A 24861-nucleotide genomic window follows, 5' to 3' on the forward strand; every position below is an offset into this window, starting at 1 on the left:
TTGGAATTCTCTGTCTACAGGGGAGGTGGAGACAGAGATTATGAATGATTTCAAAAATAAACTGGACAGGCTCTTGAGGGAAATCAAGTTTCAAGGCTTTGGGGATGGAGTGGGACAGGCCGGATGACTGTACAGTAACCCAAAGGGACTTGTTAGATTCAATATACTCCATCGGTGCTGTAACAACTGATTCCACGTCATGGGAATTCCTTGCGTTCTATTTTAAAAATCAACTTCCTCAATTTACCCTGTCAATTCTCAGGTGTACCAGGGGCATTGTAAACAGTCAGTTGAGAATTGCTTGGGCTGTTCCTGGTCCTGTACTGTACCAGTCCTGGGAGTGTTTCACACAGACAGTGCAGAGAGAGCTTTACTCTGTATCTAACCCTGCGCTGTCCCTCTTCTGGGAGTGTTTGATGGGGACAGTGTAGAGAGAGCTTTACTCTGTATCTAACCTGTGCTGTCCCTGTCCTGGGAGTGTTTGATCAGTGGTCGTGTAAAGGGAGCTTTACTCTGTAGCTAACCTAATACTGTCCCTGACCTGGGAGCGTCAATGGGGACAGTGTAGAGGGAGCTTTACTCTGTACCTAACCCTGTGCTGTCCCTGTCCTGAGAGTGTTTGATGGGGACAGTGTAGAGGGAACTTTACTCTGTATCTAACCCCATGCTGTCCCTGACCTGGAAGTGTCAATGGGGATAGTGTAGAGGGAGCTTTACTCTGCACCTAACCCCATGCTGTCCCTGTCCTGGGAGTGTTTGATGGGGATAGTGTAGAGAGAGCTTTACTCTGCACCTAACCCCATGCTGTCCCTGTCTGGGAGTGTTTGATGGGGATAGTGTAGAGAGAGCTTTACTCTGCACCTTACCCCATGCTGTCCCTGGCCTGGGAGTGTTTGATGGGGACAGTGTTGAGGGAGCTTTACTCTGTATCTAACCCTGTGCTGTCCCTGTCCTGGGAGTGTTTGATGGGGAGAGTGTAGAGGGAATTTTACTCCATATCTAACCCTGTGCTGTCCCTGTCCTGGGAGTGTCAATGGGGATAGTGTAGAGAGAGCTTAACTCTGTGTCTAAGCCCGTGCTGCCTCTGTCCTGGGAGTATTTGATGGGGACAGTGTAGAGGGAGCTTTACTCTGTATCTAACCCTGTGCTGCCTCTGTCCTGGGAGTGTTTGATGGGGAGAGTGTCAGGTGGGCATTATTTTGAGATTTAAAAAGATTTTGGAAGAGAAGCGGGGGGACCTTGCTCAGTATCCATCCCTGCGCTGGACTTAGCCTTGGGACAGTGTGATGGAGATAGTGTTGAGGGATATTTACTTTTTGTTTAAAAGAGTAGAAATGTTTGCATCGAGAGAGGGAGGTGACTGATTATCATCTCCCGCATAACCATACGTTACCCTTTATACCCTGACACATTGATGGGGAATACAGTGGCAGCTTCCCCCAGAGTAATGAGCTCCATTTCTGTTTGGTGTTTTTGTTTATGTTTGATATAGTTCCCCTGCGGGGAGCTGCTTCACTGTTATTAATCTCTACACTGCCTCAAAGAATTGTGGAAGATTTATTCTGTATTTTACCTGTTGCCGTCCCTATCCTGGGAGTGTTTGATGGGGAAGGTGTCAAGGGGATTTTATAATCGGTTTACTTTGAGTTTAAAAGAGTAGAGGACCCCTTACTCTATATTTTAACTCGTTGTTGCCCCAGTCCTGGGTGTTTGATGGGGATGGTGTTGAAGGAACTTTACTTTGAGTTTAGAGAATAGACAGGGTTTTTCCATCTGTCGTCAAATCCATGCCGTCCCTGTCCTGGGAGTCTTTAATTGGGATCGCATTGAGGGAACCTTCCTTTCAGTTCAAAAGTGTTGAGCTCCATGTGGCTGGAACATGGGGGTTGGGGTCACATGACCTTGATTCCTTACCCAGCAGCCCCTGCATCGTCCTGCTCCAAGTCCCGGTGCTCGCTTAAAGACTCGCGGTGCTCCCTCCACTGCTCCTGCTTCACCCCCTCGCTTCGCTCCGCCTTCGCCTGCTCGTGCCTCCCGTTCGGTTTCTCCGGCCTCGGCAAGCTGGCTGCCTTCGGGTCGGACGGTGCCGAGGCCAGCTCCTGCCTGGTGCCTTGCTTGGCCGCTCGGTGCTCGGGTCTCTCGGCTCGCGTCTCCAGGGGCCCGTCGACGATCTCGTACACCGCTTGCTGCTTGACGGGCCGCGTCTCCGGCACTGCCACCGACTGTTCAGGCAGAGCGACCCTCGGCTCCGGCAGCATTCTGCGACTCAGCACGGGAGTGGCAGGCTGCTGTTGTGGCGTCTGACCCTGGACGGCCGCTCTGCTCTCCATCCGCTCCAGCTAAAGAAAAGAGAAAGCAGTATATATTTAAATGTAGACAAGTATTGCTGTAGAGCAGAGACACCCCTAGTGTGTTGGGCACTGGCTTTAGCTCGGGGACAGGGCAGCTACTGGAAGATGGAGAGCTGCAAACACAAGACTTCAAAAACAAGGGGAGTGAGAGTAGGCCATTCGGCCCTCCTGCACCATGACTGATCTGAGTGAGGCCTCCTTAGGAACCCCTAGGTTTACCTGCCAGAACCTACACAAGTTGTTTTTTTAAATCCTTTATTCTTTCACAGGATGTGGGTGTCACTGACAAAGTATAACTGTTATCACTAATTGTTAAGAGTCAACCCACATTGCTGTGGGTCTGGAGCCTAAAAAGGAAGCAGGGATGACAAATCTCCCTCCCTGATGGTAAACCAGACGGGTTTTGACACCAATCTGTGAGAGTTTGATGGTAACCACCTCCATGACTAACTTCCAATTCCCAAAGTATTAATCAAATTTAAATTTTTCCAACGGCTGCAGCTGTGGTGGGAATTGAACCCATGTCCCCAGTACATTCATCTGGCCTTCTGGATTACTGGTCTAGTAACAGTACATCTACACTACCGCTCCCCCCCCCACAGCAAGTACCAAAGGATATCCATGTGGGTGTTTGTTCTGAGGCTGCACCATCACACAAACACACATTCGAACCTACAGCAACACTTAAGTGGCTTCACTTGGTGAGTTAGTTGACCTGGTGATTCCCACTCCTTAGATAATCAGGGAATAGCTAACTCCTATTCATGGTTTGCAGATTAGATTAGATGAGATTACTTACAGTGTAGAAACAGGCCCTTCGGCCCAACAAGTCCACACCGACCCGCAACCCACCCATACCCCTACATTTACCCCTTCACCTAACACTATGGGCAATTTAGCATGGCCAATTCACCTGACCTGCACATCTTTGGACTGTGGGGGGAAACCGGAGCACCCGGAGGAAACCCACGCAGACACGGGGAGAATGTGCAAACTCCACACAGTCAGTCGCCTGAGTCGGGAACTGAACCCGGGTCTCTGGCGCTGTGAGGCAGCAGTGCTAACCACTGTGCCACCGTGCCGCCCACTAGGTACAGATACTGAACCCCAGGGACTGTCGTTGAGGAGGAGAGAAGCTCAGATGGATCAGCAACTACCGACGCACGCACACACCCCCACTGTACGTCATCCCCTCAGTAAGCGAAAAGATGGAAGAATCCCATCCTGTCACTATCAGATTCTTAGGACAAGCAATTGCAAGGATTTCTGCCGTGCGGGGAGTCTCTGTCTTAAATAAAGTCAACGGATGAGCCTCCATTGACCTCTAAGCAGCAGAACTTGAACTATTCACATTCTCTGAGTGAGGAAATTCCTCTAACCCATCTGTCAGTTCCCCTCCAAGCCACTCGCCATCCTGATTTGGAAATATATCCTTCACTGTCACTGGATCAAATTCCTGGAATTCCCTCCCTAAGGACATTGAGGGTCCACCTTCAACAAGTGGACTGCAGCAGTTCAAAAAGGCAGCCCACTTCCACCTTCTCAAGGGGTAACTAGGGACAGGGAGTAAATGCTGGGCCCAGCCAGCAGCACACATATCCCACAAGGGAAGCAAAAAAAAATTATTGTGTTTTAAGAGCAACCTTTGATTTTTAAACTATGACCGCTCGTTTCAGATTTTCCCACAAGAGGAAATTTTGTGACATTCACCAGGTCAAGACCCTTCTGCATCTTACATGTTTAAATCATCCCACATCTTACTCTTCTGACCGTGGATACAAGTCCAACCTGTCTGACCTTTCCTCACAAGACAACCTGTCCATTCCAGGTCCTAGGTCTGGTAAACCTTCTCTGAGGTAAGGAGGCCAGCACCGTACACAGTTCTCCAGATGTGGTCTCACCAATGCCCTGTGTAGCTGTAGTATAATCTCTCGACTCGTGTACTCAATTCCTATCACAATAAAACATAACATTCAAATGTTTGATTCCCATGACTGCAGCGGTGGAATTTAAATTGAATTAATACAAACGCAGAATACAAGCCTCGCCTCGGTTTCGGTGACCATAACAACCGACATTTGTAACAAGAATTTGATTCGCTCTATTCCTTAGGGAAGGAAATCTGTTGGCTCTACCTGGTCTGGCCTCTATGTGACTCCAGACCCACAGCAATGGGGTCGATTCAGAAATGGCCAAGCAAGCCACTCAGTTCAGGGGCAATTAGGGATTGGTGACAAACGCTGGCCTTATTTGTGATGCCCCACTAAAATAAGATTTGTGTGATTCCTGTGTAAGCTGCCACATGGTGTTAAGGTAAACTGTGCCGACACACGTTTCAATAAAACGTATTCAGGAGACACAGGGAAGGTAAAGGAGAGAGAAAAGCAGGATGGCAGCATTCATCAGGAATAATATTACAGCCATACAAGAGACAATGTAAAAGAGGACTCAAAGACGTAACCTAATGATGGAGCAACTAAATGAACCATCACATTGCTCAATTTACTCCAGAACCCGCAAGAGTAAGCCATTTGGCTCTTTGTGTCTGATCCACCATTCAGTAAGATCATCTGGTGATGGTCTCAACTCCACATTTCTACCGACGCAGCCCCCTCACCCACCAACATTATTCTGGACTGTCTTCCCCATCTAACTCAGCCTCAAGTTCCACACTCAAGTGACCTTCTGAGACAAGAAATCTCTCCTAAACTATCAAGAGTGTGGTGCTGGAAAAGCACAGCAGGTCAGGCAGCATCCGAGGGGTAGGAGAATCGATGTTTTGGTCATATGGCCCTTCATCAGGCCTCATTCCTGTTGAAGGGCTCTTGCCCGAAACATCGATTCTCCTGTTCCTCGGATGCTGCCTGACCTGCTGTGCTTTGCCAGCGCCACACTCTCAACTCTGATCTCCAGTATCTGCAGGCCTCATTTTCTCCTGAAACCGTGTCCCCTAGTTTTACTCTTGCCCACAAAAGGAGGTGCCATTCTGGGTATCCACCCAATCCAGGGCCCCATCACTGCTGGCTCCGGTCCCGCTCCTGTTTGAAAAGCAAACTCAGTCATGTTTGGGAAGGTTCCCTGTTTGTTTGGACCTACCGTGGTGAGCCTCCTCAATGAGCTGAACCTCTCCTCCCAGGCTGCTGCCGCCTTGCGGAAGGCCTCGTGCCGCTTGATCAGCTGTTCCACCTCGTCCACACTGTTCCCCAGCTGGTTACTGTTGACCAGACGCTCCTGGGCACTCAGCCACGATTCTGCCACCACCGCCTCCTGTGCAAACTGGTGCACCTCCAGCACTGGGGGAAAAGGCCATAGCCGGTATCAGGCATCGTCCCGCCAACGAAGGCTGGCCCGGCAGAGCCGAACACAAACCAAAACCGCAAGGATACAAACATGGTGAGCGCCCTGTTGGCCCCCAGTTAGGAACTCGAGGGATCTGCAACATGCCTCGTCTCATACAATGACAGAACATTAGCACAGAATTCCAGCAGATCTAACATTAGATGCAATTCCATGATTGAACCACACTTGCTGAATAATTCTGGGTGCGCTAATCAGGCTGGTCAGTCAGACTCAGTATGTAACTCCCTCATACCCGCTGGAAGATGCATGTATTTACATGGAGAAACTTGTCCTCAGAAGCCAGAATGCATTGTGGGAATTATGCCTTTTCTGAATTACACAAAGAAGTGGGGGAAAATATTTCCTTGGCGCGTCCTCCATGACAACACCTTGACCAATCAGAGTCAACATGTTAATCAACCAACACCCTCTCCTCATGCAGTATAAATTATTGTTCCTTTTAAAATTTGGTATTCTTGCATTTGTCCAGATGAGCACAAGATAACATTTTTCAACAGTATGTCCCCTTTTCCAGCATGACTTACAGAATGACAGGGCACAGATGGTGACCATTCGGCCCACGATGTCTGTGCTAACTCTTTGACAGAGCTGTCCAATCATTCCTACACCCCTGCCCTTTCCTATTTTAAATATTTATCCAATTCCCTTTTGAAAGTTACCGATCTGCTTTTGCTGCCCTTTCAAATAGGGCATTCCACCTCATAGCAACACACTGCAGCGTAAAGGATGAGGTTGTTACTTCCTGAGAACAGTGTGAGAGGAGGCAGGGACACAGAAAGACATTGGGCCAGAGGATAGCAGAGAGAACAGACAGATCTGAGGGATGGCGAGCAGTGATCATAACTGGGATACTCATTACAGGCTGGAATCCTGGACACATCTTTGTGGGAAGGATATCATAGCCGTGGAAACAAGAGGGCACATAGGTCAGTAAGCGAGAGGGTGAGGGAGAGAGACAGACAGTGAATGTTTCTGACTGGGTGCAATAGAGAGTGTGTATGCGTGTGACAGTGTGTGTGTGGGGAAGTGTGTGAGAGACACAGAGACAGTGAAGAGAGAGTGAGTGTGTTTGTGTATTTGAGTGTGTGAGCCTGTGTGTGAGGAACAGTTTGTATGTTTGAATAAGTTTGTGTATGAGAGTGATTGAGACAGAATGTCAGTGTGTATTTAAGTGAGTGAGTGAGTGAGAGAGTCTCACGGTCAGGAGACTAACCAGTCTCACGGTCAGGACACTAACCAGTCTCACGGTCAGGAGACTAACCAGTCCCATGGTCAGGAAACTAACTCGTGGTATGGAGGTAGATCTGCATTAACCAGCAATCCCAATACTCACTCTGTTGTAGCCATTCCCAATACTGCTCCCATTTCTCCATCATTTCATGTTGTTTCTTCAGCACCTTGTCCAGTTTCTCCTTAATCTACAAAAACATTCGAGTCACAATTACCAGGATAAAAATGTTGACACTACTTAAAACATGAAACAAAGATAAGAAAAGCTGATTTTAACTTTGCACAACCGTACTTTAATTCCCAGCAGAGATGTGGAGGGATTGAGAATGAGAGATGGGGAGTGGAAGGACTGAGCAAGATGGGAGAGAGAGAGAGAGTGAAGAGAAGCAGCAAGGACAGGGAAGATAAAAGGAGGGTAAATGATGAAGGAGGAGCTGGGTGAAGCATGACTCGAGTTTGGGAAAGGAAGCATTGAGAGTTTAGGTACTGTGAGCAGACATGAACTGGAGCAGGGGTGGGCTGTTTGAGCTGCATAATCTTCAATCCCCTAACTCTCTTGCCAATGACAAACCTTTACACACACACACACACACAAAACCACTCCCTTTCAGAGAACAGAATTCCACAGGATTCTGAGTCCTCATCTCAGTTTGAAATGGGAGTTTCCTACTTTTTAAACTGTGCCCTGTGGTTCTGGACTCCTCCATGAGGTGGAAACAGTCCCTCAGCATCCATCCTGTCAAAGCTCCTTTGAATCTCATTTGTCTCAATAAGGTCACCTCTCATCCTCCTCAACTCTAAAGGTAACGGTGCGATGTCTTTTTTTTAATAAATATTTTTATTGAGAAAAGAACTTTGAATTTTTTACAAAAATATAAAATGACTACAAAATAATATGACAATCTTGGAATATAACAACAATAACCGTAAAAAACCTACTACTCTACAGCACAAACAATCTAGGAGAAAATAAACTCTACACAAACTACAATTCAACAAACAACTAAATCAAAACAAAAAGAAACCGAATTAAGCCGAGTTGAACCAAGGCAAATTACATTAAATTATGTTAAGTTACAACACTCAATACAATCCTACCAAAGCTCTCCATTGTCGGGAGCATCAGTTGGCAAACCCGTATTTGTTCAGAATTCTTCCTCCCGGGGCACCCGGGTTGCCAGACACAACCCTCATGGCTACATAAAGGCCCTAACGAATATAGACAATAAGTCCACGTCTACATGATTCAAAAAGGGCTGCCACGTCCTATTAGAAAGTTCCGTTTTCTGGTGCACCATACTTCTGAGGATGTCATGGGGGATGTGCTCCATGACTAACCTACGCCTCCCCGAGAGTCCAGGAGGGTTTTCCAACACCCAGCTCATCAGAATGTTCTTCCTCACCCAAAATGAAACAACACTAAACAATTTCTTCCCATGCGCATCCAAAGAGGGGAGATTCGGCAAAGCCAAGAGGAGGGACACCAGATCTACTTTGACCTCAGTGCTCAACGCCCCTTTGAAAATACTCACTATAACGCTCCAATACCTGCAAAGCTTGTGGCATGACCACAGGCAGTGAGTAAGAGCACCAACATCTATTTTACATTTGGGGCATACTGGGGACTGTCTTAAATTTCAGAAGCCGGTCCAGTGCCAAATAAACTTTGTGCAGCACCTTTAACTGCATAGCTGACGTCCTATTACAAATCGAAATCTTCTTTACATTCTCCCAAATATCCTTCCACTCCTCTGGTGAGATCTCTACCTCCTATTCCTGAGCCCAGATTCCACACAGCCACTTGATGTCCTGCGAGACACTACTTCCTAATAAATGACAGAGGTGCTGACCGAGAGAATGCCTGTAGACCGAAGCACTCTCCTCTCCATATCCGACTTCTAGGGACTAACCATTAATGTAGTCTTTTTCTGTACAAAGGCCCTAATCTGCAAATAACAAAAGAGGTCCCTCCTAGACAGCTCATATTTCTGGCTGCACTACTCGAATTACAACATGACCTCCCCGTCAAATAAATCTCACAAACAGGAGACTCCTCTGGACTCGCAGAGCCTAAAGCCAGAATCCATTGATCCCGGTCAGAATCCTGGCATTCCTACTGTGGGAGTGAAAGGGGAGGTTTTTTGGTGAATTGCCCTCACTTTGTCACACCACTCTCCATGTTAAGGACAATCAGATTTCTGCAATGCTCAATAACAGTCCACACCTTGTCCATGAACAACAGGTTAATGAGGGGACATTTTGCCTGGGAGGCCTCGATTTCCAGCCAAATTGACCGCGGGTCCTGGCAAGCCCAATCACCCGCATAGGCTAGCAGGGAACTTCGTTCTTAAAGTCTAGAAAATCCACATCCCCATCCCCTGCGGAAGCTGCAATTGAGTGAGCTTCATACCAGGCCCCCTGTGAGGCCAGATAAAAGAGCCGAGCCAAATGTAGAGCCTCCTCCTTTTCTCCAATGAAAAAAGTCCGAGCTCATTCAACCTCTCTTCGTAAGATGAGCCCTCCATTCCAGGCAGCATCCTGGTAAATCTCCTCTGAACCCTCTCCAAAGCATCCACATCTTTCCTATAACAGGGCGACCAGAACTGGACACAGTATTCCAAGTGCGGTCTAACCAAAGTTTTATAGAGCTGCAACAAGATCTCACGGCTCTTAAACTCAATCCCCCGTTAATGAAAGCCAAAACACCATATGCTTTCTTAACAACCCTGTCCACTTGGGTGGCAATTTTAAGGGATCTATGTACCTGCACACCAAGATCCCTCTGTTCCTCCACACTACCAAGAATCCCGTCTTTAATCCTGTAATCAACTTTCAAGTTTGACCTTCCAAAATGCATCACCTCGCATTTATCCAGATTGAACTCCATCTGCCATCTCTCAGCCCATCTCTGCATCCTGTCAGTGTCCTGCTGCAGCCTACAACAGTCCTCTATACTGTCAATGACACCTCCAACCTTTGTCTGCAAACTTGCTGACCCATCCTTCAATCTCCTCATCCAAGTCATTAATAAAAATTACAAAGAGTAGAGGCCCAAGAACAGAGCAATGTGGAACACCACTCACCACTGACTTCCAGGCAGAATACTTTTCTTCTACTACCACTCGCTGTCTTCTGTCGACCAGCCAATTCTGTATCCAGACAGCTAAATTTCCCTGTATCCCATTCCTCCTGACCTTCTGAACGAGCCTACCATGGGGAACCTTATCAAATGTCTTGCTGAAGTCCATATACACCACATCCACCACTCGACCCTCATCAACTTGTCTAGTAACATCCTCAAAGAACTCTATAAGATTTGTGAGGCATGACCTGCCCCTCACAAAGCCATGCTGACTGCATTTAATCAAGCCATGCTCTTCCAGATGGTCATAAATCCTATCCCTCAGAATCCTTTCTAACACCTTGCAGACGACAGACGTGAGACTTACTGGTCTGTAATTGCCGGGGATTTCCCTATTTCCTTTCTTGAAGAGAGGAATTACATTTGCCTTCCTCCAGTCCTCAGGTACCACTCTGGTGGAGAGCGAGGATGCAAAGATCTTTGCAAGCGGTGAAGCAATCACATTTCTCACTTCCCAAAGCAGCCAAGGACAAATCTGGTCTGGCCCTGACGACTTGTCAATCTTAATATTTGTCAAATTTTTCAGCACATCAGCTTCCTCAATCTCTATCCGTTCCAGCATGCCTACCTGATCCTCTAAGGTTTCATTCACTACAAGGTCCTTTTCTTTAGTAAAGACAGAAGCAAAAAACTCATTTAGGGCTTCCCCTACCTCCTCATACTCTATACACAAGTTCCCTATGCTATCCCTGATCGGCCCTACTCTTTCTTTGATCATTCTCTTATTCCTCACATACGTGTAAAATGCCTTTGGCTTCTCCCTCATCTTTCCTGCCAAGCCTTTTTCGTGCCCCCTCCTGGCTCTCCTCAGACCATTTTTGAGCTCCTTCCTCGCCTGCCTGTAATCCTCTAGAGCTGAGCAAGACCCTTGCTCCTCCACCTTACATAAGCTGCCTTCTTTCTTTTGACGAGAAGCTCCTCTGCTCTCATCATCCAAGGTTCCTTTACCTTACCCCTTCTTGCCTGTCTCAGAGGAACACATTTATGCATCACTCGCAACAACTGTTCCTTAAACAGTCTCCACATGTCTATAGTGCCCTTTCCATGGAGAAATTGCTCCCAGTCCATGCTTCCCAACTCTCGTCTGATAGCATCATAGTTTCCTTTTCCCCAATTAAATATCCTCCCATTTTGCCTAATCCTCTCCTTCTCCATAGCTATGTAGAATGAGAGGCAGTTGTGGTCACTATCACCAAAATGCTCTCCCACCGCAAGATCTGACACCTGCCCTGGCTCATTGCCGAGCACCAAATCCAAAATGGCCTCTCCCCTCGTCGGCCTGTCAACGTACTGAGTTAGGAAACCCTCCTGAACACACCTTACAAAAACAGCTCCTTCCAAATTATCTGCTCGAAAGAGGTTCCAATCAATATTGGGAAAGTTAAAGTCACCCATTACAACAACCCTACTACATTCACACTTTTCCAAAATCTGCCGACCTATGCTTTCTTCAATCTCCCTGCTGCTATTGGGGGGCCTGTAGTAAACCCCTAATGAGGTGACTGCTCCTTTACTGTTCCTAATTTCCACCCATACTGCCTCAGTAGGCAGACCCTCCTCGACAATGGTAACTTCTGTAGCTGTGATACCCTCTCTGATTAGCAGTGCTACACCCCCTCCTCTTTTACCCCCCTCCCTATTCTTTTTAAATGCTCTAAACCCTGGAACATCCAGCAACCATTCCTGCCCCTGAGAAACCCACGTCTCTGTTATGGCCACAACACCATAGCACCAGGTACTGATCCATGCTCTAAGTTCATCACTTTTATTCCTGATACTCCTTGCATTAAAGCAAACACACTTTAACCGATCCCTTGGTTCTTTCCCAGGAAATTCCTTCCCACTGGCTGCGCTACCTCTTGCTATTGCCTCATCTCCATCAACTCTCACCACCGGTATATAGCTCAGGCTCCCACCCCCCTGTCAAACTAGTTTAAACCCTCCTGAACCACTCGAGCAAACCTTCCACCCAGGACATTGGTCCCTTTCCAGTTCAGGTGCAACCCGTCCTTCTTGTACAGGTCCCACCTTCCCCAGAAGGCATCCCAATTATCTATATTTCTGAAGCCCTCCCTCCTACACCACGTGTTAAGCTGCACCCACTCCCTGTTCCTCGCCTCGCTATCTCGTGGCACCGGTAGTAAACCCGAGAACACGACTCTGTTTGTCCTGCTCTGCAGCTTCCACCCTAACTCCCTGAAATCACTTTTTATATCCTCAATCCTTTTCCTGGCTATATCATTGGTGCCAATATGTAACACAATTTCTGGCTGTTCGCCCTCCCCTTTTCAGAATCTTGGTACACCCGATCGGAGACGTCCCGGACCCTGGCACCAGGGAGGCAACATACCTTCTGGGAATTCCGATCCTGACCACAAAATCTCCTGTCAATTCTCCTAACAATCGAGTCTCCTACCAATAGCGCTTTTCTATTCCTCCCCCTTCCCTTCTGGGCCACAGTGACAGGCTCAGTGCCAGAGAACTGACCACTATGGCTTTCCTCTGGTAGGTCATCCCTCCCACCCAGCAGTATCCAAAACCCCTCCATGGCTCCTTCTAGCTGAAGCCACGCCCCAAACCCAGACAAAACAAAGTATATAAAAGTCACACGCATCTTACAACAAGAAAATTAAAAGAGGGCATTCAACCCATCCAAACCATAGTTTGACCCTAGGCAGTCCTGGTAAAAAAGAAATGAAAACCAGCCCCCTCATACCATACAAAAAAAAAGAGAAATGAGCAGGGAATGATAAAAAATCAAAGGATAACGAGAGGGGAGAAAGAAGGGAGAGGAGAGAGAGAGAGAAAGAGAGAAAGAAAAGGGAAGACCCCCACGTATTAAAAAGACAAAACCAGGCAAACCAGTCAAACTACAGAAAAACAAAGTGAACACGATTGTCCATATTATTTGAGCCAGCCAGTCTAACTTAAGTTATCCAGGAAGTCCTTTGCCTTTTCCAATGAGTCAAAATTAAACACGGACCCTCCGTGGCTGAAATGTAATATTGCCGGATATCTTACAGAATACTAAATATTCAAGTCCCTCAGCCTCCATTTGACCTCATCAAAGGCCTTTCTCTTACGGATCACAGCCACAGAAAAGTCTTGAAAGAACATAATTCTTGATCCTTTATATATCAGAGCCTGTGGATCCTTCCCCAGTGCTCCACCAGCTTCCAGCATCATTTGTTTGTCTCTGTAACACTGGAGTCGCATTGGGGACTGGGCAGAGGCGCTGGTCCGACCCTGGCCTACACACTGCGACCTGGTGGGCACACTCGGTCCGCACCCAGCCTGCCCCAACTTCCAGCTTCAGAAACTGTGGGAGCCATTTCTCCACGAAGCTGATCACCTGGCCTCCCTCTTCCCTTATCCGATCGGGCGGATATTCTTCCGATGGCCTCAATTTTCGAGATCGTCAACCTGTTTGACTAAGGCCCGTACTTGCCTTTCCAGGGCCTGGACCTGTCCCTCTGAGGACTCCATTGCAGTTTCGGAAGCCGCGGCCTGCTGCTCCACTTCCACGACGTGCCATCCGAGTCACTGGATCTCCTGGACCTGCTCCTGCAGCATGGCCGAGATCGGTTCCAGCCTGGTCCGGGTCGCCTCCATCACTGAACCGATCTACCCTCGGAGTTTTATGAACTCCGAGACCAGGCTGTGCTCCACAGGTAAGTCCCCAGGGGCGTTTGCGGAACCGATACCACGGCTGCAGGCCTGTCCGGTACTGCTGGGGAGTGCCCTGCTTGTTGCAATCCTCACAGTCCTTTTCCCTTAGACATTTTTGTTTCTTTATTAAAAGCACTGAAACTAATAAATAACATTCCAGAGGTCTGAAACCAGCGATTTACATCATAATGAGTGAAAAGGGAGGGTGAACGCACCACTGTGTCTGGATTTCTGGGCAGAGCTTAGCAGGGCAGATCTACTGGATCGCCGCCATCTTGGATCTCCCGGCGCGATCTGTCTGACTTTTCCTCATATGATAACCCCTTAATGGGCGGCACGGTGGCACAGTGGTTAGCCTCACAGCACCAGAGACCCGGGTTCAATTCCCGCCTCTGGCGACTCTCTGTGTGGAGTTTGCACGTTCTCCCCGTGTCTGCGTGCGTTTCCTCCGAGTGCTCCGGTTTCCTCCCACAATCCAAAAATGTGCAGGTCAGGTGAATTGGCCAAGTTAAATTGCCCGTAGTGTTAGGTGAAGGGGTAAATGTAGGGGAATGGGTCTGGGTGGGTTGCGCTTCGGCGGGTCAGTGTGGACTTGTTGGGCCGAAGGGCCTGTTTCCACACTGTAAGTAATCTAATCTAATCTAAGTAATCTAATCTAATCTTATTCCAAGAAACAGTAGAGTGAACGTTCTTTGAACTGTTTCTAATACAATCATACCCTCTTTAATAAAGGCTTTGAAGTGCAGGGAGTGAAGCTGAACATCTACAGTGTTGGCGCCATTAGCAGTTAGTCAGTGTGGCGGTGTATTACCTCATCAGAAGACTGGTTGGTACTGGTGAGCAATGTTTTGCCCAGTTCGATACAAGCCGAAAGCTTCTTGTGCCTGGCTTCAATTTCTCCTCGGAGACCTTGGTGGTAATTCATCAGCACCTCCACTGACGAGACATCCCTGGAGAGAGAGCAGAGCGATCATTGTCTTACACACTGCACAGCACCAGGCGTTGAGGAAAATGGTACAGCAATATTATTCACACTGCTACAACACTCCAACATTACTTAAGAAGCGATCTTCTACTGCGTGATTTTCTACTGCAGAGAAACACAACTGTTGCATTAGAGCAGAAGAACCTGTACTGTCTACAAGATGTGCTGCAGCAACTCACAAAGGCTCCTTTCATTGCACTTTCCAAACCCATGACCTTTACTATCTAAAAGGAGAAGGTCAGCAGATTCAGGTCATTCTGCTTTAACATGGGTTTCGTTAACATGAATTGGCTATAAACTGATTGACGAACTGTGGATGCTGCTTTGCTAACACAAACATTCTACTGAATGGGTATAGCGACTTTCTATAGTGATCTGCCACAGTGCGATTTTCTGTAGCGGTTTTCCATAGCGTAATTTTCTGTTGCACGGAGTTGCAGGGGAATACAACTGTCATGTTATAGCAGAAAAACCTGTGCACGGAAACACCACGACTTGCAGGCTCCCATCCAAGCTATTCACTGTCCTGACTTGGAAATATGTTGTTGTTCCCTTGGGGTCACTGGGTCAAAATCCTGGAACGCCCTCCCTCAGGGCACTGTGGGTCTACCTACAGGACATGGACTGCAATGGTTCAAGAAGGCAGCCCACTACCCAGGGCAACTAGGGATGGACAATAGGTGCTGACCTTGTCAGCAATAGCCAGCTGAAGGAAAGACAACCCTGATCTCTTCACCTTCAGTAAAAGTCTTTTTTGAAAGAGCTAAGAGAAAGTGAGGACTATAGATACTGGAGGTCAGAGCCGAGACTGTGGTGCTGGAAAAGCACAGCAGGTCAGGCAGCATCCAAGAAGCAGGAGAATCAATGTTTCAGGCATAAGTCGTTCATCAAAGCGACAGAGCTACTTTTTTGATGAAGGGCTTATGCCTGAAACGTTGATTCTCCTGCTCCTCAGATGCTGTCTGACCTGCTGTGCTTTTCCAGCACCGCACTCTCGACTTTTTTCGAAAGAAGGAACAGTTCAAATAGTTTGATGCAACTCAGATCTGGAAAAGAATAAAACGCTGTGTCCAGCGAATAGCACAGTTCCCACTGCCAGATGGAATGATCCTTATGGCTGGGCTCCATGCTGTTTCCCACGTTTCTAGGTTTCTATTTTAAATGGTCAGAAGGATATTAATTTTGAGAACTGAGGCACTGACTCCAAGTAAGTCTGTAAGCAACATCCAAAAATGGGCTGGGCAACTTAGCAGCGTGCCAATCAAAGTGACCTGGAGGTTAGATGCTGTTGTGGATGACACAAAATGTGCATTTTAGAGCTATTTACAGCACAGAAGGAAGCTGAACCGTCTGAGCAGATAATGGAGCTGGTCATGGCTTCAACTCACATTGAAACTTTCCCAAATGACCCCTTGGGTGCTAAACATAAAAGAAAAAGACCCTATCTACCACCACCTGAGAAAAAAGAACAGGAAATGACGTCGCCACAGGAAATGACATCACCAATCCAAAGAAACCCAAACATATAACTAGAAAGCAGGAATCATCAGCAGTGCTTTACCCACTGAAGATGTTACCTAGTAGGGTGGTGAAACGTCTGGAAATGGACCTTCCAGCTCAGCGAGCAAACCTACATCCAGAACCTCAACCTGAGCTACAAGTCTTCCCAAAACTCGATGAAAGAAAAAGACATTGACGTTCTGCTGAAAGGTGGCAGAAAACATGAAGCCAATGTGGCTGGACTATAACACCTGCATGCATGAGGCACTGTAATCAGGTTTGGGTCAGGCATCAGGTTGCAGGAAGCCAGCAAGCTGTATGGGAAGGGCAATCTGTTGCACTCACTGCAAATCTCTCCCGCATTCTTTGCAAGTGAGGCGGTGACAAAGGACACTAGGCTCCTGGTTTCGGAGATACAGCCAGAGGTGACAACAGCGTACAACGGGTGGCACAGTGGCTCAGTGGTTAGCACTGCTGCCTCACAGCACCAGGGACTCAGGTTCGATTCCAGCCTCGGGCCACTGTTTGTGTGGAGTTTGCACATTCTCCCTGTGTCTGCGTGGGTTTCCTCCGGGTGCTCTGGTTTCCTCCCACAGTCCAAAGATGTGCAGGTTAGGTCAATCGGCCATGCTAAATTGCCCACAGGAATGTGTAGGTTAGGTGCATTAGTGGGGGCAAATATATAGAATAGGGGAATAGGTCTGGGTGGGTTACTCTTGGGAGGGTTGGTGTGGACTTGATGGGCTGAAGGGCCTGTTTCCACACTGTCGGAATTCTAATTCTAATTCTAAAAGTGCACAACAGGCACGTGCAGTATGGTAACAGCAACAACACAAGAATAAACCAAGCACACCAACTGCTAAACCTTATGCTGTTAACAACACATTGCGCAGATTTGATTCTGAAAGCTACTGGGGCGACGCTGGGCTGCACTCTGCCACATACCGAGGTTTCTCTCCCGTCCCGATCTGACAGATGATGCTGTCCATCCAGGTGACCAAGTCACGGACCATGCTGAAGAAGCGGATTCTGTCGCTGGTCGTGGTAAGCTGGAGTTTCCGCTGGTCACAGCTGCTCAATAGCTCCTTCCAAGCCTGCATGACACCCTGCTCCTGCTCAAGGATGGCCTCTGCATTCTCACCAGCGTACACCGTCCGCAACTGGGCTGCATTTTCCTGGAGCTGCCTGACCTAGCAACCGAGGACACAGAATGCGTTAGATCGAACGCTGAACATCAGTCTAGTGGGGAGAGAAAAGGCAAAATATTGTTCCTTGTTGTCAATAAAAAACATTCACCTTCCACACTCGGCAGAAGGACAAGGGCAGCAGATACCTGGGAATACCAACCCCTCCAGGTTCCCCCCAACCCAATATATTGCCGTTCCCTCAATAGCGTTGGGTCAAGATCCTGGTTCCTAACAGTACTGGGGGGGTTCCCCATCTCCCTGCGGAGACTGTCTTCATTCAAGATGGCGGCCCACGACCACATTCACACGGGCACTTAAGGATGGGCTTTCTCCCAACTGTTCAAAATAGCGACAGCCTGTCCATTACGGTGTAGCAAACGCCTTAACAATGAGGCCGAGTGGTGGCAAAGAGGGAGTGAAAAGGCACCATATCCTACTCTACCCCATGGCGTGGCCAATTAAAGACCACTTCAGAGTCTGAGACCCCTGCTGCTGGGATTAACCTAAAGGTGGGTGGTTTTATTACCATGTGAGGTACCCTGTGAGCACCTCAGAACGGCTGCAGGATGTGGCGTGGGGGTCTCGATCAAAGGCAATCCCTGCCTAGTCTACCTCAGGCGGGTGAGTACCAGCTGGGGTCCTGTCTCCCTGAAACCATTCTGGCGAAGCAGCTTCTTTAACAAGGCTTTGCAGTCCTTGGCTCTTCTTTTTCAGAGAGGTTGTAAACAACACAGATTCTGAAAAGTCTTGGGATTGAAGGGTTTTAGGGCCAATTTGAGAATAGCTAACAGATACTGCCTCAGGCAGAGGCTTTCAAGTTTAAAAAAAACTTAAAGGGGGGTGGCCAGTTCTCCTAGCTCAGCTTTTGTCCGTGGTGTTGCTTTTGGTTGGTTTAAACGTTGCTTGGGATAGCAATGGCTCTTTTAGTCACCAAGAGTTTTCTGGGTTTGGAATAAGTGACGTTGGGGGTTTTAGAAAAGGTGCTTAAGGCCAAGCTGCTGGAATTCACAGACAAGCTGGAGTTGGAGCTGCCTCCTTCCGTGAGGAAAGGAGAGATAATTACAGCAATAGGTCAGCACTTAGATTTGCTGGAAAGGCTATCAGAGTCTACAGGTGGCTAAAATGTAATTGAAAATGAAGCCGCTTGAGTTAGACACAAAAGACAAGGAATTAGGATTAAAAGCAGAGGAAAAAGAAAAGGAGAGTGGGAAAAGGAAAAAAAAAAGTTTTAACTTCAGAAATTGGCACTTAGACGGGAGTTCAAAAGTTCACTCTCTGAAGTAGTGAGAACTCATGAGGAAGAGCAGAGAGTTAAAATGGCAAGATTAGCAGCTGATGTGGTTGATGGTACCCAACGGTTATGTGTGGACTATCGCAAAGTCAATGCAGTTACAAAGACTGATGTGTATCCGAACCTGTGTTTGGCACGCTGTGGTTAGAAGGCGGGACAAGCAACTTATATTTCTCAGATGGACTTGCTCAGAGGATACTGGCAGGTACTTTTGTCAGAAAGAGCAAAGATAATTTCAGCTTTCGTAATGCCAAATGGACTACATCAGTTTAAAGTCATGCCATTTGGTATGAACAATTCGGCGGCCACATTTCAGAGACTAACCAATAAGGTCATTGCCGGACTACCCAACTGTGTCGTACTTATTGATGACCTGGTGATTTTTAGTCACACATGGAAGGAACATTTACAACAGTTATCAGACTTTGGAAGGCAGGCTTGGTGATAAACATGGCTAATGGTGAATTTGCCAAAGTCCAAGTCACCTTCCTGGACCACGTTACAGGATGGACAAATGGTCCCACGGGACGCAAAAACAAAGGTCACTGGGGACTTTCCCATACCATCAACAGAAAATGAAGTACTACAATTCCTAGGATTGAGTGGATTTTATTGAAAATTTGTCCCAAATGTTAGCAGTGTGGCTGCTCCACTCAATGAATTGCTAAAGAAATGCAGAAACAAATACGGGTCTACTGACTATCGCTCCTAGTGGTGGGGGGCTGTGATGAGATTGCGCTGAGTGCAGTAACTTAATTGAATATCATTTAAGTTACCTTGTTCCCAATAGTTACCTTGTTCTCAATAGTTAGAGGCTCTGTCTGAGCCTCTAACTATTGAGTCCCCAATGACTAACACTCTCCTCCTTTACCCACTTCCCTTCTGTGCACTAGGGACAGGCTCTGTGCCCGAGAGCTACACCACAGTCCATGCCCCTGGTAAGTTGCTCCCCCCAACAGTCTGCAAAACGGTATACTTGCTTTTTCAGGGGAATGACCACAGAGGATCCCTCCACTGACTGTTTTCTCCCCCTTCGAACAGTCACCCAGCTTTCTTCCCAGGGAGTAACTACTTCCCTGTAAATCTTATCTATCACAGCCTCTGCCTCTCAGATAGAAGGTTTGTTGGGAACAAAGGAGACTCACGGTTGGAGTGTTGCCTCCCAAGTGCCAGTGTCCATGGTGTCTCGGATCGTGTCTTTGGGGTCCTTAAGGGAGAGGGTGATCAGCCCCAAGCCATAGTCCACATAGCTACCAATGACATAGGTAGAAAGTCGGATAGGGATATAAGGCAGGATTTCAGGAAGCTAGGGTGGAAGCCGTGCCACTTGATAGCGAGACTAAGAACAGGGAGAGATATCAGCTGAAGATGTGGCTGCAGGAATGGTGCAGGAGGGAGGGTTTCAGGTATATGGATAATTGGGGCTCATTCTGGGGAAGGTTGGACCTCTACAAGCAGGACAATCCTGAGTGGGAAATTTGCTAGTGCTATTTGAGTGGGATGGGAACCTGTGGTGTAGTTCCAGGAGGATGAGAGTAGGGGGGACAGGGACAGGATTTCACGGTCACAGGAGTGTGCTGGCAGACAGCAAGCTGGTTTGAAGTGTGTCTACTTCAACGCCAGGACTATCCAGAATAAGATATGTGAGCTTGCAGCATGGATAGGTACTGGCATTTCGATGTTGTGGCCATTTTGGAGACATGGATACAGCAGGATCAGGAATGGATGTTGTAGGTTCCAGTGTTTAGATCTTTCATTAAGATCAGGGAAGGCGATAAAAGAAGGTGAGATGTGACTTAGTTAGTCAAGACAGTATAATGGTGGCTGAAAGAACGTTTGACGAGGACTCTTCTACTGAGTTGGTATGGGCTGAGGTTAGAAACAGGAGAGGAGAGGTCACACTATTGGGGGGTTTTTATAGGTCTCTGCAGAGTTCCAGGGATGTGGAGGAGAGGATTGGCAAAACGATTCTGGGCAGGAGTGAAAGGAACAGGGTGGTCATTATGGGGGACTTGAATTTCCCCAACATTGACTGGAAATGCTATAACTCTAGTACGTCAGATGGATCAGTTTTTGTCCAACGTGTGCAGGAAGGTTTCCTGACACAGTATGTCAAGGGGCCAACAAGAGGGGAGGCCACACTGGATCTGGTACTTGGTAATGAACCAGGCCAGGTGTTTGATTTAGTGGTAGGTGAGCACTTTGGAGAGAGTGACCATAATTCAGTTATGTTTTGTTTAGCGATGGAAAGGGATAGGTACATGCCACAGTTATAAATGGGGGAAGGGCAACTATAATGCGATTAGGCAAGACTTAGGAGACATAGAATGGGGTAGCAAAATGCAGGGAGGGGGACAATCGAAACGTGGAGCTGGTTTAAGGAACAGACATTGCGTGTTCTTGATAGGTATGTCCCTATCAGGCAGGGAGCAAGGGATCAGGTAAGGGAACTGTGGTTTACTAAAGAAATTGTATCTCTTGTTAAGCAGAAGAGGGAGGCTTAGGTGATAGTTCAGATGAGGCAATGGTGAGTTACAGATTACCTAGGAAGGATTTAAAGAGAGAGTTAAAAAGAGCAAGGAGGGGACATGAGCAGTCTTTAGCAGGTAGACTAAAGGAAATCTCTAAATCTTTCTATAGGCATGTGAGGAATAAAAGGATGACTGGGGTGGGAATGGGGCCAGTAAAAGACAGAAGTGGGAAGTTGTGTGTGGACCCTGTGGAGATTGGAGAGGTGCTTAATGAATATTTCTCATCGGTTTTCTCTCCGGAAAAGGAGAATATTGTAGAGGAGAAGACTGAGACACGGGCTATGAGACTATAAAGGATTGAGGTTAATAAGGAGGAGGTGTTATCAATTCTAGAAGGTGTGAAAGTAGATAAGTCCCCTGGGGCGGAAGGGATTTATCTGAGGATTCTCTGGGAAGCTAGGGAGGAGATAGTGGAGCCTTTGGCCTTGATCTTTGAGTCGTCATTGTCTACAGGTTTGGTACCAGAGGACTGGAGGATGGCAAATGTTGCGCCATTGTTCTAGAAGGGCAGTAGAGATGACCCAGATAATTATAAACCAGTGAGCCTTAGTTCTGTTGTGGGAAAAGTTTTGGAAAGGATTATAAGAGAGAGAATTTATAATCATCTAGCAAGCAACAATTTGACTGGAGATGGTCAACATGGTTTCATCAAGGGCAGGTCGTGTCTCTCAAACCTCATTGAGTTTTTTGAGGTGACCAGGTGGATGAGGGTAGGGCAGTTGACATGATGTACTTGGACTTCAGTAAAGTCTTTGATAAGGTTCCACATGGTAGGTTTTTGGAGAAAATGCAGAGGCATGTGATTAAGGGTGATTTAGCAGTTTGGATTAGAAACTGGCTTTCTGTAAGAAGGCAGCGAGTGGTGGTTGATGGAAAATATTCAGCCTGGAGTCTGTTATGAGTGGTGTGCCACAAGGATCTGTTTTGGGACCACTGCTGTTTGTCATTTTTATAAATGACTTGGACGCAGGCATAGGTGGATGGGTTAGTAAGTTTGCAGATGATAATAAATTCTGTGGAGTGGTAGATGGTGTGGAAGAATGGTACAGATTGCAGGGGGACGTGGATAAACTGCAGAATTAGGCTGAGAGGTGGCTAATGGTGTTCAGTGCAGCTAAATGTGAGGTGATTCACTTCGGGAAGAAAAACAGGAAGGCAAAATACTGGGTCAATGGAAAGATTCTTGGTAGTTTGGAAGTGCAGAAGGATCTTGGTGTCCATGTACACAGATCCCCTGAAAGTTGCCACCCAGGTTGATAGTGCTGTTAAGAAGGCATCCAGTGTGTTAGGTTTTATTGGTAGAGGGATTGAGTTCCGGAGTTGTGATGTCATGCTGCAACTATACAAAACAGTAGTGCAGCCACACTTGGAATATTGTGTACGGTTCTGGTCACCCCATTACAGGAAGGATGTGGAAGCATTGGAAAAGGTGCAGAGGAGATTTACCGGGTTATTGCCTGGTCTGGAGCGAAGGTCTTATGAGGAAAGGCTGAGGGACTTGGGTCTGTTCTCGTTGGAGAGAAGGCAGCTAAGAGGGGATTTAATAGAGACATACAAAATGATCAGAGGATTAGATAGGGCGGACAGTGAGAGTCTTTTTCCTAGGATGATGACATCAGCTTGTACGAGGAGGCATAGCTGCAAATTGAGGGGTGATAGATTTAAGACAGATGTCAGAGGCAGGTTCTTTACTCAGAGGGTGATAAGGGTGTGGAATGTGCTACCTGCCAATGTAGTTAACTCAGCCACATTAGGGAGATTTAAACAATCCTTGGATAAGCACATGGATGATGATGGGATAGTGTAGGGGGATGGGCTTAGAATAGTTCACAGGACGGCACAAAATTGAGGGCCAAAGGGCCTGTTCTGCGCTGTACTGTTCTATGTTAAGTTGAACTGTCATCAGCAGAAATATTCGACGGTTGAGAAGGAGACTTTGAGCTTGGTATTGGCATTACAACATTTCAGTGTTTATGTTACCAGTAATGTACCTGTGACAATCATACACACTGATCATAACCCATTGAAGTTTGTGGAGAAATTTAAGGACAAAAATGTCAGACTGTTTCGATGGAGCTTGTTGTTACTAGCCTGATTCCAGAGTTGACGGGGTTGGCTTATGAGGAGAGCCTGAGTAGATTGGGATTATACTCATTGGAATTCAGAAGGATGAGGGGGAGATCTGTGGCTCAGTGGTTAGCACTGCTGCCTCACAGCACCAGGGTCCCAGGTTAGATTCCAGCCTCGGGCAGACTGTCTGTGTGGACTTTGCACATTCTCCCCGTGTCTGCGTGGGTTTCCTCCGGGTGCTTCAGTTTCCTCTCATAGTCCAAAGATGCGCAGGTCAGATGAATTGGCCATGATAAATTGCCCGTAGTGTTAGGTGCATTAGTTAGAGGGAATTGGGTCTGGGTGGGTTATTCTTCGGAGGGTTGGTGTGGATTTGTTGGGCTAAAGGGCCTGTTTCCACACTGTAGGGAATCTAATCAATCTTATGGAAACATACAAAATTATGAAGGGAATCAATAAAATAGAATTCGAGAGGATGTTCCCACTGGCAGGTGAAACCAGGACAAAGAGGGTATGGCCTCAAGATTAGAGGGAGCAGGTTTAGAACTGAACTGAGAAGGAACTTCTTCACCCAGAGGGTTGTTAATCTATGGAATTCCTTGCCCAGGGAAGTAGTTGATGCTACTTCAGCAATCGCTTTTAAAGCTAAGGTGGATACTTTTTTGAAAAATAAAGGAATTAAGGGATGTGGTGAAAAGTGGAGCTGAGGCCATGAAAAGATCAGCCATGATCTTATTGAGTGGCGGAGCAGGCTCGAGGGGCCAGACGGCCTACTCCTGCTCCTAGTTCCTATCTTCTTATGTTACAGCCATTCAATTTGAAAATTGTGTGTGTGGCAGGACGAGAAAATGTGACTGCCAACACATTGTCAAGACTCGAATGAAAAACAGAGGCATTCAGTGACAGGAGTACAACAGACTGAAACGGAAATGTAGTTGTGCATGTTTGCACAGTTCTAGTCAATGTCATCTATATGTGTGTTTTAGAGTACTAACACATTTATTAGGGGGTTTTAAAATTAAGCCATTTTTGAATCTTGATGGTTCATTTTTTTTTAATGGAGGAGGTGTGACAAAGTTGCTCCTTTACCAAGGTTATACAGTCCTTGGCTTTCCTTTTCAGAGAGATCATATACAACACAGACTCCAAAAGGTCTGGGGTTGTAGGTTTTAGGGCCAATTTGGTCATAGCTAACAGATACTGCCTCAGGCAGAAGGCTTTCAAGTTTAAAAACAACACTTGTACAATGAAAGGGAAGTGGCCAGTTCTGCCAGCTCAGCTTTTCCCTGGTTTGTTTTTTTTCAAGTAAGAGCATGAAAAAAAAGGCTGATGGGCCCAAAGAAGCAGGTCCAAGCTGGTACTCTGTCTCTCTGATTTCTATCCTGAGAGAACCTGTGTTTGATTTTTCCTTTTGTGCCAAGCGGTGTTTATGGGGATTGTTGCAAGTACTTGGAACACCATCATGAAGTTGCGTTTTCGGACAGGATAAGTTATTCGGTATTCTGTTTTCTGTTTCATTCAGTAATCTTGTACATAAATGGTTTT

At 47.0% G+C, this 24861-nt stretch overlaps 1 protein-coding gene across 3 annotated transcripts in view; it reads right to left on the minus strand.

The window, feature by feature from the left end:
• The window catches only part of sptbn4b (spectrin, beta, non-erythrocytic 4b), a 316634-nt gene that overhangs the window by 62472 nt on the left and 229301 nt on the right, over positions 1 to 24861 (minus strand). For all 3 annotated transcript variants that reach the window (XM_087984145.1, XM_087984144.1, XM_087984146.1), the window contains 5 exons: positions 17183 to 17427; positions 14564 to 14702; positions 7045 to 7129; positions 5448 to 5644; positions 1915 to 2339 (listed from right to left, as the gene is read on the minus strand). In XM_087984145.1, the coding sequence (XP_087840271.1) occupies positions 1915 to 2339; positions 5448 to 5644; positions 7045 to 7129; positions 14564 to 14702; positions 17183 to 17427 (1091 nt within the window). The remainder of the gene's footprint in view (positions 1 to 1914; positions 2340 to 5447; positions 5645 to 7044; positions 7130 to 14563; positions 14703 to 17182; positions 17428 to 24861) is intronic.

Source organism: Chiloscyllium plagiosum, unplaced genomic scaffold, assembly GCF_037043375.1.
Source record: "Chiloscyllium plagiosum isolate Xiang-an unplaced genomic scaffold, Cpla_swu_hap1 HiC_scaffold_47, whole genome shotgun sequence".
Lineage (NCBI taxonomy): Eukaryota > Metazoa > Chordata > Chondrichthyes > Orectolobiformes > Hemiscylliidae > Chiloscyllium > Chiloscyllium plagiosum.